General features: G+C 49.3%; 1 protein-coding gene across 1 annotated transcript; it reads left to right on the plus strand.

Annotated features, from left to right (window-relative positions):
• Window positions 1-1,131: 1,131 nt before the first annotated feature.
• On the plus strand, window positions 1,132-13,958 carry LOC311328887 (uncharacterized protein; the record flags this gene model as incomplete). Its single annotated transcript, XM_084462788.1, has 18 exons — window positions 1,132-1,139; window positions 2,182-2,208; window positions 2,355-2,381; window positions 2,917-2,943; window positions 3,053-3,079; window positions 3,639-3,698; window positions 4,694-4,810; window positions 9,838-9,906; window positions 10,044-10,088; window positions 10,472-10,525; window positions 10,607-10,672; window positions 10,808-10,834; window positions 11,031-11,099; window positions 11,923-11,985; window positions 12,262-12,288; window positions 12,561-12,614; window positions 12,800-12,886; window positions 13,893-13,958. Coding segments are annotated over 18 exons (920 nt in total), but the record flags the coding sequence as incomplete, so codon positions are not given.
• Window positions 13,959-14,521: the final 563 nt, after the last annotated feature.

The raw sequence follows: 14,521 nt of genomic DNA on the forward strand, positions 1-14,521 counted from the left end.
CCACATGCTGGGCACATTCCTTTAGCAATAGCAAAACTCTTCAGAGCATCGCCACCGGTCAGTGTCCATGGTAGTGAGTCACCCAGGTCGGTGAGGTATGCAGGACGAAGCAGAGCGTTGTACTAGTGGTAGGAAAATCAACCGCCGGCTGTTTGAGGCTAACACTCATATTCTCTCCAGTAATTACTGACCCTAGCTCGCTAGGAAGAGAGAGTAGGGACCAGACTGGAAGAGATCTCTTTACCTCTTTGAGCTAAATGAGAGCCTTGAACACTATGGAGAGACAGAGAGAGAGAGAGAGAGAGAGCGAGAGAGAAAGAGTACACACACACACACACACACACACACACACACACACACACACACACACACACACACACACACACACACACACACACACACACACACACACACACACACACAGGTAATTAGAATACAAAGTCAGGAGGACAGTGCCTTTCTGTAATCAAATCACCATGCCTCTTGATTGTAATGACAGTGCCACAAACAAAGCATCATGGGAACTGCAGTTTTGTTATGGCAACAGCTGCTGAGAATGAGTGAGGAGCTGAGATGCAGCCTTTGTTGTGACCTGGGACACATCATCAGGCTGTCGTTGTTTACATCAGCCAATCAACATCCAGCAGCTTCAGCTATAAAATGACTCAGAAGAGCAACCGCAGCTGACCTCAGACCAGCCCAGACCACACTACACCAGAGCAGACCAGACCAGGCCAAGCCAGAGCAGGCCAGATCAGACCAGGCCAAGCCAGACCAGACCAGACCAGACCAGACCAGAGCAGACCAAGCCAGAGCAGACCAGGCCAGAGCAGACCAGGCCAAGCCAGACCAGGCCAGAGCAGACCAGGTCAGAGAAGACCAGGCCAAGCCAGACCAGACCAGACCAAGCCAGACCAGGCCAGAGCAGACCAGGTCAGAGAAGACCAGGCCAAGCCAGACCAGACCAGACCAAGCCAGACCAGGCCAGAGCAGACAGGCCAAGCCAGACCAGGCCAGAGAAGACCAGGCCAAGCCAGACCAGGCCAGAGCAGACCACAGCAGACCAGGCCAAGCCAAACTAAACCAGGCCATCTCTAACACGTCTATCTCCCTGTCTGTTCTCTGTTGCAGGATCCCCTGTAAGTATCTCAGTGCCGTGGGTGGTTTTGTGTGGTACTGAGTGGGTGAAGGTCATGGGTGTTTGGTGTGGTGGGCTGGCATGAGGTAGGTTGAGGTACTGGCCGTTCAACCAGATAAGGAAATGGACTCTTGAGGAGAATCAGGTAGTCTGTTCTGACTTTATAGTTTGTTCCCAACAATTTATAGTTAGTTCAACAACACACCATCATTGCTGTGTATTTTATCACTATCACAGATTAAGGTTGTGTATTTTATCACTATCACAGATTAAGGTTGGAAATCTTAGTTGGTACAGTTATTTAAATGCATCCTAATTTTAACCCTAATCCTTGTCTTTGTTTATTCCCTACAGGGTGCATCTGGGCGTGCTGGTTACCCGGTAAATGTCCCCTCTCCAACGTCCCCTCCACTAAATGTTGGCTATGATGTCCATAATGTAATAAGAACCCTCCATCATACTCAGTATCTTCAGAATTAGCACTCCATCTACTGGATACAAGGAGAACAGCTCTCATATTACATTAATTAAATATACAGTAAATTATGTCTTTGGATCTGGAACTGACATTGTCAGTGGCCCCAATCTGCCATGTATGGATATTATTAAGGTCTTAGTGCCAATACATTTATAATTTTCTCCAGACATAGTGTTTCTGGCAGTGTCTAGTGCTATCAGAAGTTAATTTTTCCGCGAGACAGAAGATTGATGTAGTGTTTTTGACAGTGTGTAGTGCTGTGAGAAGTGGTGTGGATGTGTGTGTGTGCGCATACAGCGTGTTGGCAGCTAGCGTGCATTTTTAAGGCTGACTGGCCAACAGCGAAACTTGCGAAGGTCTGTGAAGTTCTTCCAGTTATAACAAAACAGCCGAGATGTTAGTCTAAACTGTGAGCCACATGTGCGCACACGCACCCACACACACACACCCACACACCCACACACACACACACACACACACACACACACACACACACACACACACACACACACACACACATGCTTTCCCACAAAAGCATCATGTCCTATTTGGTCTTGTCTTCTAGGGACCCCTTGGTATGGATGGAATGCCTGTAAGTACAGCGCGTTGGCAACCATCCCACGGTTTCCCAATAGACGAGATTCCCGCTCCTCTTATCCATTACACTGTGTTGATGTGTTGATTTTCTTACCACACCTTGTTTTCGTCTCGTCATTTAAGACGTGTCTGTGTTTGCAGGGTCCTCCTGGTCTGAAGGGAAGTCAGGTAGGTCTCTCTCGTTGTGTCCTGACTTGACATTTTGGGATATGACACGCCTGCGATCATGTGACGTGTTTAAGTCCTGGGGGTTACAGTGGGCTGGAACTTCCAGGATGACATTTTCAGTGTGCCAGTCAAAGCACACAGTCCTTTGTATAGTATACCTATTATATGCACCAGGATATGATATTTGAAATGAGTCACAATGAATTATTGCATGAAAATGAATGAATGAAATGCCCTCCCCTGCAACATATACGTTTCCAATATATTCTACCGTAAGTATTCGTCTGCCTGTTTATTCGAAATGCAAGGTCGACTTAGGGCTTAACACAGCTGACGTGGAGTATCAGTGTGAGGCCCCTAGAGTAGCAGAGCAGAGGGCCCCAGCTGTGTTGGGACCTGGGAAAAGCCTTCTCACTGAACCTCTGCCGTGCCAGGCCCAGGGAACGGACATAGAGAGGCTACTGTACGCTCACCTGAGTCTGTTAGACGCCATCTTACTCCAAAAGACAGGATTCTTTCACTTTTCTCCTGACAGGGGCCGTCTGGGCTTAAAGGAGACAAGGCAGGTTCAGTATGGCAGAACACACCTTTTCACAACTACCATCAATGTACTAATGAACTAATTAATAGTGATTCTCATGTGTCCATTGTTGGTGTCCATTTTTTTTTAGGGCGACCAAGGAGACGTGGGACCCAGGGTGAGACACGTGCACACAGACGCGCGCGCACACACACACACACACACACACACACACACACACACACACACACGCGCAAACACACCCCTGCTGTCATTCCGAAGCCAAGTCTATCTCCCACCCCACTCGCACAAATCTGAACGGACAGCACCATAATGAAGAAGTCAGTTTCCACTCAATGAGTTTTATGGCTTTTGGAGCATCACAGTGGGCTTGAATCCCAGCCTAAAGATGCTCTCTCCACTACTCATAACCGCCCCCCTGCTGTGCGACCCCTTTGTTTTATCTACCACAGTAGGAAGGTTTATGACCTGAGACCGATAGGGAATGTGGAAGGGAAGGATGTTTGATTTTCTATCCATCTGTCTGCTCCTCACAAGGCCATCCATCACATTAGACTCAGAAACAGATGTTGTGGGTAGCAACAGGCCCATGTTATTACCTTTTCACTTGAGCTGAAGAGGTCTAACTCATCCCTCTCCTCCTCCTCCTCCTCCTCCTCCTCTCCCTCTCCTCCTCCTCGTCTCTCTCTCTCTGGGGTCTCTCTCCTCTCTCCCAGGGTCTGCCAGCGTCGCTGGGTTCGGCGGGTCTACTAAGCAATCAGATTCTCACCGTCAAGGTTTGCCCCCCCCCGTCTCTCTCCAGGCTCCTCTCTATCTCTCCTCCAGCCCCGCCCGTCCCAGCCCCTCCTCCTCCTCCTCCTCCCCCTCTCCTCCCCCTCTCCTCCCCCCCTCCTCCCTCCTCTCCTGCTCTCCGCCGGCGCACCTTTCACCGACCGGGCTCCCACTCTCCGCCCTCAGCTCTGCCCTCGCTCGCCCCCGGGCCCGTGACGACAGGCTCAGTGAGGACAGAGGAGGCAGGCTCAGTGAGGAGAGAGGAGACAGGCTCAGTGAGGACAGAGGAGACAGGCTCAGTGAGGACAGAGGAGACAGGCTTAGTGAGGACAGAGGAGGCAGGCTCAGTGAGGACAGAGGAGGCAGGCTCAGTGAGGACAGAGGAGGCAGGCTCAGTGAGGACAGAGGAGGCAGGCTCAGTGAGGACAGAGGAGGCAGGCTCAGTGAGGAGAGAGGAGACAGGCTCAGTGAGGACAGAGGAGGCAGGCTCAGTGAGGACAGAGGAGACAGGCTCAGTGAGGACAGAGGAGGCAGGCTCAGTGAGGACAGAGGAGGCAGGCTCAGTGAGGACAGAGGAGGCAGGCTCAGTGAGGACAGAGGAGGCAGGCTCAGTGAGGACAGAGGAGGCAGGCTCAGTGAGGACAGAGGAGGCAGGCTCAGTGAGGACAGAGGAGGCAGGCTCAGTGAGGACAGAGGAGACAGGCTCAGTGAGGAGAGAGGAGACAGGCTCAGTGAGGACAGAGGAGGCAGGCTCAGTGAGGACAGAGGAGGTGGTGGAGGGTGTGTTGGGGGGGGGGGGGGGGGGGGGCGGGCAGCCCCAGCCCCTCATCGCTCCGCTTTCATTTCATCATTTCACTCTTGCTCTCTTTTTTTTTCTCGATCTAACTCACGCTATTGGCCACAAATGTTTCTCTGTCGCTCATTCTGCAGCGTCAGTCATGTACTTTCCCCTGTGTGTGTGTGTGTGTGTGTGTGTGTGCTTGTGTGTGTGTTTCTACAGGGTGACCAGGGCCAGGCCGGGCCCCCCGGACCCCCCGGGCCCCCGGGATCTCCTGGCCCCAGGGGCCCCCCAGGGAACACAGGGAGAGACGGGCCCCAGGGCCAACCTGGGGAGCAGGTACCTCCTCTCCTCCATCCTCCTCTCATCTCTCTGCCCTCCTTCCTCCCAGGCTCAGGTGGGCCTGGTGGTCCTGCTCTCTCCCTCTGTCTCTGAGCAACAGCGTGATGGTTCATCAGCTCAGGCCGACGCTGAGACCCACTCTTCTTCTTCTTCTTCTTCTTTCTTTCTTTTCTTCACCCTCCATGTTGATAGCAGATGTCTCTGAGACGCCCCTCAGCTTCCTGCCGGCGTCCATCTTAACCGTGTTTATCTCAGCTTCCTGCCGGCGTCCATCTTAACCGTGTTTATCTCAGCTTCCTGTAGCTGCAGCGGTCAGGGAGGACATGGAGGTCAACAGACAGGACCGCCGTCCGATCTCCCCCGTACTCTCCCCCGTACTCACCCCCGTACTCTCCCTCCTACTCTCCCTCCTACTCTCCCTCCTACTCTCCCTCCTACTCTCCCCCGTACTCTCCCTCCTACTCTCCCTCCTACTCTCCCTCCTACTCTCCCCCGTACTCTCCCTCCTACTCTCCCTCCTACTCTCCCTCCTACTCTCCCCCGTACTCTCCCTCCTACTCTCCCCCGTACTCTCCCTCCTACTCTCCCTCCTACTCTCCCCCGTACTCTCCCTCCTACTCTCCCTCCTACTCTCCCTCCTACTCTCCCTCCTACTCTCCCTCCTACTCTCCCCCGTACTCTCCCTCCTACTCTCCCTCCTACTCTCCCTCCTACTCTCCCTCCTACTCTCCCCCGTACTCTCCCTCCTACTCTCCCTCCTACTCTCCCTCCTACTCTCCCCCGTACTCTCCCTCCTACTCTCCCTCCTACTCTCCCTCCTACTCTCCCCCGTACTCTCCCTCCTACTCTCCCTCCTACTCTCCCTCCTACTCTCCCCCGTACTCTCCCTCCTACTCTCCCTCCTACTCTCCCCCGTACTCTCCCTCCTACTCTCCCTCCTACTCTCCCTCCTACTCTCCCCTGTACTCTCCCTCCTACTCTCCCTCCTACTCTCCCTCCTACTCTCCCTCCTACTCTCCCCCGTACTCTCCCTCCTACTCTCCCTCCTACTCTCCCTCCTACTCTCCCCCGTACTCTCCCTCCTACTCTCCCTCCTACTCTCCCTCCTACTCTCCCTCCTACTCTCCCCCGTACTCTCCCTCCTACTCTCCCTCCTACTCTCCCTCCTACTCTCCCTCCTACTCTCCCCCGTACTCTCCCTCCTACTCTCCCTCCTACTCTCCCCCGTACTCTCCCTCCTACTCTCACTCCTACTCTCCCTCCTACTCTCCCTCCTACTCTCCCCCGTACTCTCCCTCCTACTCTCCCTCCTACTCTCCCTCCTACTCTCCCCCGTACTCTCCCCCATACTCTCCCTCCTACTCTCCCTCCTACTCTCCCCCGTACTCTCCCTCCTACTCTCCCTCCTACTCTCCCCCGTACTCTCCCCCGTACTCTCCCTCCTACTCTCCCCCGTACTCTCCCTCGTACTCTCCCCCGTACTCTCCCTCCTACTCTCCCTCCTACTCTCCCCCGTACTCTCCCTCCTACTCTCCCCCGTACTCTCCCTCCTACTCTCCCTCCTACTCTCCCTCCTACTCTCCCTCCTACTCTCCCCCGTACTCTCCCTCCTACTCTCCCTCCTACTCTCCCTCCTACTCTCCCCCGTACTCTCCCTCCTACTCTCCCTCCTACTCTCCCTCCTACTCTCCCTCCTACTCTCCCTCCTACTCTCCCCCGTACTCTCCCTCCTACTCTCCCTCCTACTCTCCCTCCTACTCTCCCCCGTACTCTCCCTCCTACTCTCCCTCCTACTCTCCCTCGTACTCTCCCCCGTACACTCCCTCCTACTCTCCCTCCTACTCTCCCTCCTACTCTCCCTCCTACTCTCCCTCCTACTCTCCCCCGTACTCTCCCTCCTACTCTCCCTCCTACTCTCCCCCGTACTCTCCCTCCTACTCTCCCTCCTACTCTCCCTCCTACTCTCCCCCGTACTCTCCCCCATACTCTCCCTCCTACTCTCCCCCTTACTCTCCCCCGTACTCTCCCTCAGCCACACGATCGGCTCGCGTCACCATAACCGTGACACCGACGCCGAAGCGTTGTACCACAGGGAATTGAACGCGGGTCACGGCGGCACGTCAACCTGAAAGGTCTGGTCCCTGGCGTGCGAAGGTGACGCCTCGGCTCGCGGGACTCGGGCCGCTCAGCCCGATCTGAGCGCACCTGCTTCACATCAGGAGCAGAACCACCAGCGCCCCAGCCAGACTGGCAGGCACCGCGGCAGCCGGGTTTACGTTGACGCCAACTTTTCTTTTAGTGCTAATGACTTCATCCCCTCATTTCCTGCCGTAGGAGATGTCACCAAAGCCGTAAATCTGACCCACCATATGGTTAATCTGTACTGTATAGGATAGAGCTACTCCCCGCTCACGGTCGGTTTCCATGGTCTGCATTGTGATGAAAAGCTCCCTGCTCCCCCCTAGTGGACGAGCAGTGCAACTGAACTGAGAGTTTCTTCAATTTGAACGGGTGTGACTGCCTGTGGTAATCTTTCCATCATTCTTTACAGGGCCCGCCTGGTCTAAATGGATTGGAGGTAGCCTAGTCTGTTTATTATGCTGTATTTTATAATGTAATAAGTGTTATATTTTATATGTTAATATTTATCAGACTGTATTTCTAACTGCATTATTGCTGTCTCTCCCTAACAGGGGCATAGAGGACCACCTGGACCACAGGTAAAGGCTCTAACACACACCAGCGCTTTGAATTAGGTGTGGCCACGCCACACAGCTTTTTAAAAATTCACTAGTGTCGACCCGACACCAAATTAATAATAATAATTATTACCAACACTGTAACAGAGCCAAACAGCAGTGTGTTCAACTCTGCTACAGCAAGACACTGTTTTCACAGAGGATCTCAATCACTTATCCCTCTCAACGTATCATGCAGTATAGCAATATTTAAATGGTTAAACTCTTACACATCTGACTTATTGCAGCTGATGATAACATCTACAGAGGGGGAAAAATATCACAGACCCCAGACCAGCTGCAGCCACCTGTAGCCTTACGAAAACGGCAGCTAAATGTCAGCAGTCAAAAATGCTTGTACAAACATGAGATGATTTGGGAGATCAAAAAATAGAAAAAATCTCTGCCCATTTCTTACATGGGTGTAGTCAGGTCACATGTTTTGACAGCTACAATGTTCTGCCTTATTGAAGCTGGTGACCCTTAAGCCTGATTCATGCTTCTTCGCTCGTGTCACTCGACGAAGCCTAAATTGGTCTTTCTGATTTGGACTCCCGGTCCAAACAGCAGTGCTCTGGGAATGTCAACACAGACAGACGGTTCTCAGAACCCACAGAACCGCACATGGAACGGGTTCTATGAATGGGAGGCAGGCTGAATCATTATCGGCAGCGATAGATAGGAACGAAATAGACATTTACAGTATATGAAAAAGTTTGAGATGAACAGGGACTTTAACAGCGACCACACATTTCGATGTGACACCTCAATTGCGCCAACATCAATCACCTCACAGACTGAGGTGCGTGTGTGAAACGTTTTAGGTTGAACTTGCATCTGACTAGAATATCCACCCCACGGTTACAGTCACATAATACGTGTATACTGTATATCCCAGGCCTAAGTAGCCTGGCCGACATTTATCTTTGTTGAATTTTCAAAATGCAATCATTTGAGTGGAACTTTCTCCCGGATTTGAAACTGTTATTTGCCAGCCAGTAATGTCCAGTTGAAGTAAGGCTGATCAACGACAGTATTGATCAGATGTGCCTGTGGTCTGTCTCAGGGTGGACATGGACAGCAGGGCGTGTCTGGACCAGAGGGGCGTCCAGGGATGAAGGTGAGGACGGGGAGACGCACACGTGGCTGTAGAATGTGAGAAGAGAGAAGGAAAGGAGAGGACGGCAGCGTTCCTCAGGCCTGAACTACTCAAATGTGATAGAAGGTGCTCTGCAGGACTCAGTCTGGGGCAGTATCCAATGAATAAAACACAAGATGGTCCCAGCCATCTTGGTGACAGCCAGGGCGTGCTGGGACTAAAGAAACGTCCCTGGAGTCAGACCCAGCCCAGCCACATCAAAACGCAAGAGCAAGAACACATTTCATTTGTTGACGGGGGGAGGGGGGGCGGGGGGGTGCGCTAGTGATTCTCCAGAACCTACAGATGGCCAGCCCACCCCTGCTGATAGCTCTTCAAGGTTAAAAAGCCTTTACTGTATTTAAGCGGCTATGTCATTATAAAAACCACCAACATGTTTTGGCCCGGCGGTCTTCTGATACCATGACGATTTTATAATGACATAGCCGCTTAAAAACAATAAAGGCTTTTTAACCTTGAAGAGCTGCCTGGGACCATCTTTAGTTTTGTTGATTGTAGAATGTAACCTTGTACATGTATGAACCCTACGGCTGGTCCTGTCTCTGCCCAGGGGGACAAAGGGGAGGTGGGAGACGTGGGTCCTCGGGGGGTCATGGTGAGTCTCTCTCTGCCTCGGACATGAGGTTCTATGAAGCCCACAGGTCAGAGATGTAATGATAACCGGTATAATGATCAACCACGGTAAATTTCCATACATTACCTTTACATTTATCGTGATAAAATGATCACTAAAACCGTGTTTGATTTCCGCGTCTTGAAAAACTCGCTTGTAAATACTGTCCAGCATCAACCAAAGTTAGCAACAGTTTCCCAGACACATTATTTTAATGTTTACACCAAACAAAAAGTGCAGTGTTGCTAATTTATTTGTGGTTTTCAATATAAAACCCGGAGAAATGATTTCAGTGTGTGTATCAGTAGTTTTTGAAAATGTTCAGCACATTTTATAATACCACGATAATACTGATAACCGTGATCATTTCGCTCACTATAATCGTGATATGACATTTTCATACCGTTACATCTCTACATGTAGGTCAGACGGCTTGACTTTACTTTGGAGATACAGTAGGGATTCACGCTAGAGCTTTCATTGTTGTTTTCTATCCCTCCCCCCCTCCCTGCAGGGTTTTCCAGGGGAGAAGGGTGTCCCAGGCTCCTCTGATGGCACTGCCCTCAGCCACACCTCTGCCCAGGTAAAACACTCATCCATGGTACTCATCCACTGACTTGGGTGAACTCAGATTAGGCCTCTTCTACCCAACTGTGTTCCGTCGGGTGTTTTTGGTAACGGTATGGTGTCCCCTCCCATGGTCCTCTCCTGTGTCCTCAGGGCCCGTCCGGGCCACCAGGTCCCCCGGGAGAACCAGGGTCAAAGGTCAGAGCCGTCCCGAAGACAATGACATATGACAGTATCATCGTAGAGCAACTAGAGAACAGACATTGGTTTCTGAGACCTGCTCTCTCTCTCTCCCACTGCCACTTAGCTGAGTTGATGGCAGCACTAGCACGTCGGTGGTTCATAGGCCGAGCTGGCAGATCCACACACATCAATACTGTCTTATGTTTTGGTTTGCGTCAACAGGGAGATGCTGGCCTACCTGGAGTGGACGGGGAAAAGGTAGCTACAGAACATTTACAACAAGTTGGATATTTACACGTAGCAGGGCTCTTTCGTGTCCTATGTTCTCTGCCGTATTCCTAGGGGCCTACGGGGCCCCCAGCTGCTCTCTGTGACCTTTTTGTACGTGATGATTTCAGGGGGCCGCTGGACAGAAAGGAGAGAGAGGGGACTTCCGGTTTGAGGAGAATCTGGTGAGGAGATGTTTACACACCTGAATGAAAGCTAGTCATTCTGTTTGTACAGTAGTTGTCTGACCACTGCCCTCCCCCCAGGCCCAGCTGATCTCCGTACCAGGCCCTCCAGGGCCCCCTGGACCTCCCGGGCCCCAGGGGTACATGGTGGGTAACAGAACTCTCCCCGTCTAAATACCCTGACCCATGGTCTACTGTGCCTCTCACAACCCCCACACCACATCGGCATTCTTTGTTGTCAGCGCTCACGAAGAACTGATGGTTTCTATCTGTGTTTTCCAGGGACATCATGGAATGCCTGGGCCCAAGGTACGAGGTGGCCTGGTCCCTGTTAGGGACTCTAACCCCGATTAAGTCTTGTTCTGGATTCTGCTCAAATGTATTTCAGCTTAACTGAAGATGCTGAAATACTATGTTGGACTGGGATGTTTGCTTCCTCTAGTCTAGACTAAATGTACGCACTAAGCGTCTGCTAATCGGCTAACATGTAGATGTTGTGTTCTAGGGTGAACCGGGCGACGTGTTTAGAGGAGAAAAGGGCGATACGGGTGACAAAGGATTCCCGGGGTTAAGGGTGAATATCGCTCTATCCCTTCTTCTAACTCGCTCTGTCCATCTGTTCTAGAGGGACAGACTGAGGGCAGCTGTGTGTGTTGGCTGGCTATTCGTTATGCTATTCTGCATCATACACTGTTCTCCCCAGCGGGGCCCTATTGAAGAAGTTCTGGTACTTCTGGTAAAGTCACAGAAAGAGAGATGACTGTGCAGTTTTAAAGGATAAGGACACTGAATCTCATGTTTAGCCCTATTCCTGGCTTCCCATTTCGAAACAACAGTAACTTGTAAACAGTACTAATTCCACCAAACATACAACAGCCATCCCTTCACGTTGTAAACGTCTGCGAAATTCGGATTCGGATGAATTTTGCGGAGGTTTACAGCGTGAAGGGATGGCTGTTGTATGTTTGGTGAAATTAGTACTGTTTACAAGTTACTGTTGTTTCGAAATGCAGAGGCGAAAGGACCTATGGTGTTTACAGGACGACTTCAGAGCTTGGAAGCATAAACCATGTAATTCCTGAACTTGAATCCACGTATATCATACTTTTTAGAGTTTTTCGAGTGTGCCCATAGCTAGCAACGAGCCAGGGTGCGCGCACCGACGTTATTGACACAGAACTCTGTACTGCACAAAACAGAAATATTTGAACCTGTACTAGTCAGATGCATGCCAGGGAAGCCAGGAACAGGGATAAACAAGAGATTCAGTGTTCTTATCCTTTAACCCTATAGAACAGTGACAGCGCACAGAGCCTTGCTTGTCTGATCCTCCAGAATGTAGGGTGTATATCTACCAGTACCCCATGTGCCTAATCACACACCACCCCCCCACACAGGGTGATCAGGGACCTTCTGGTTCAACAGGATTGGTTGGTCTCCCTGGCACCAAAGGTGGAAAGGTCAGAAGTGCTTTTATACATTCCCCATCCATCGAAACCTCATTCGATTGTGTGTGTTTCTGGACACCACACAATCACGCGCTGAACACAGTTGTGAGATTTGAACTTACTGACATTTGGAACAGTTGTTTATGGTGTTGATTTGTTACTTATGGAAAATATCTTTGTATCATACAGCATGTCTGCAGCTCTAAATAGTGAAACTTGTGACAAGCTATCTTCAATACTGTACATGAGACTTGTGTAAACGTGGATTCTTTGTCCTGTCCTCATTAGGGAGAACAAGGATTGCCAGGGTTAGATGTAAGTACTCCAGTTTTAAATACATGGACTGACTCCTCAAATAATTTCAATCCTTGAAGCCTTGAATTTTATTGTGAACTCTAGAGTCCAACATTGAACTTCTCAGTAATGCAACCTATTTCTATGCTACCCCCTTTCTTTCTTTCTTTCTTTCTTTCTTTCTTTCTTTCTTTCTTTCTTTCTTTCTTTCTTTCTTTCTTTCTTTCTTTCTTTCTTTCTTTCTTTCTTTCTTTCTTTCTCTCTCTCTCTTTCTCTCTCTCTCTCACTGAAAGGGCTTCCCTGGTCTGATGGGAGGTAAAGGGGATCGGGGGGAGAGAGGAGAGAAGGTAGGGTTCACAGGTCGCATTATGACAACGTTACTACATTTCCTATTCATGTTACAATCATGACACACTGTGAAGTCTATGTTTATATACCCTTCACTGTACATGGGTGATGCCCTGTTGCTCGTTCAGTAACCATTCAGTGCCAGTAGATGACCTTTGTGTGACCCCCTCCTAATGTCCCCCAGGGTGACCGGGGTGGGGGGGGTAAGAGGGGTCTGAAGGGACAGAAAGGCGAGCAGGGATCCCCTGGATTAGACCAGCCCTGCCCAGTGGTATGTGACATCACTTCCTCTTTCCTTATCACCTCACTTCACTACTTCCACCACACTATTTCTTTTCATGAAGGGAAATCACTTTCAATGGAGCGGTGAAATCCAGAGATGTATATAAGCCATTGAAAATGTTTTTGTGGTGAAACAATGTGAAGAAAGAAGAGAGGTCTGCACGCTGTTTCAGAAGCCCAGGCTGCACCTGAAGGCCACGCTGGCTGAAAAGTTGTGCTTTATTAAATCACTCGTTGGCTGAAACGTTGTGCTTTATTAAATCACTTGTTGGCTGAAACGTGCTTTATTAAATCACTCGTTGGCTGAAACGTGCTTTATTAAATCACTTGTTGGCTGAAACGTTGTGCTTTATTAAATCACTTGTTGGCTGAAACGTTGTGCTTTATTAAATCACTCGCTGGCTGAAATGTTGTGCTTTATTAAATCACTCGCTGGCTGAAACGTTGTGCTTTATTAAATCACTCGTTGGCTGAAACGTTGTGCTTTATTAAATCACTTCGGGAGATTTTGAAACAGTGTGCAGACCTCTCTTCTTTCTTCAGTTATATAAACTCAATATTTTGATATAAACCCGCCTTTAAAGCGGGGCCACCCTCTGGCACCCCTACCAATTGGTAGAGTATCTTTCTGCCCCAACCCCACGCTCCACCTCCACTCCCTGTTAACGTCTCACCCCTACGGGATAAGTGGCGCAATTTCACTAGAGAAGGTTTATTTGTGATGTTGCCAGTTAAAGTGGCACTGTGTTTGAAGTGAACATGTGTTTGTGTGTGTTTTGTATTTGTTTTATGCATGGAGTATTTCATATGCAGTTGTTGGTCACAGTATTGTGTTGAGGTCGTCACAGTTATAACTTGTTTTACAGGTCACATGTTGTTAAACGCCAACCCTACCCATTTTTCCATTTGCTTAATGGATATGGATTTCCATATTTGTATGTATGTGACTAGTTGGTAAAGTTGATCAGATAAACAGTTCCTGTTGGTTCCCACAGGGTCGAGATGGGCTGCCCATACCAGGATGCTGGCAGAAGGTTTGTCAAGCAAGAGTATTTCAATAAAGTTTGGTTTGTCTGACCTCTGACCTTGCTGCTTTTACATATAACCAAAGTGGTCAAACCAGAGTTATGTGGTTAACTGTGTTATTGGTTTCTTAAACACAAAGTGAACTTAGTTTCCACTGAAATTGAGTTTTCTGTATGCATACGCTTTACAATAAGGGTCACAATACCTTTAATTAATGCTTTGCTACAAGTAAGTAATGCTTAAGTGCCCACAATTGTTGTACTGTACCTATAGATGGCTAGTTAAACATGAGTAAAAGCTTAGTAAAGACATTTACTGTATTAACTCATTTTAAATAATAAATACCTTAGATAACATTAACAAAATTAATAAATGCTTAGTACAGACATTAACTGTTTACTAATATATTAACTTATATTATGTACTGTGCCTTATTTTAAAGAGTGAAATTAAGCAATTAATCCTTAAACTACAGATTTCCATATATTTCAATTAAATATTTTGCAAATGATGGCGCGTTGATATATGACATATTCTTAAATGTTTTATTTTGAAATATATTTTCCGTAGTGCAGTGGTTATCATCTTCGCCTCAAGA

This window comes from Borostomias antarcticus (genome assembly GCF_949987555.1).
Source record: "Borostomias antarcticus genome assembly, contig: scaffold_390, whole genome shotgun sequence".
NCBI lineage: Eukaryota > Metazoa > Chordata > Actinopteri > Stomiiformes > Stomiidae > Borostomias > Borostomias antarcticus.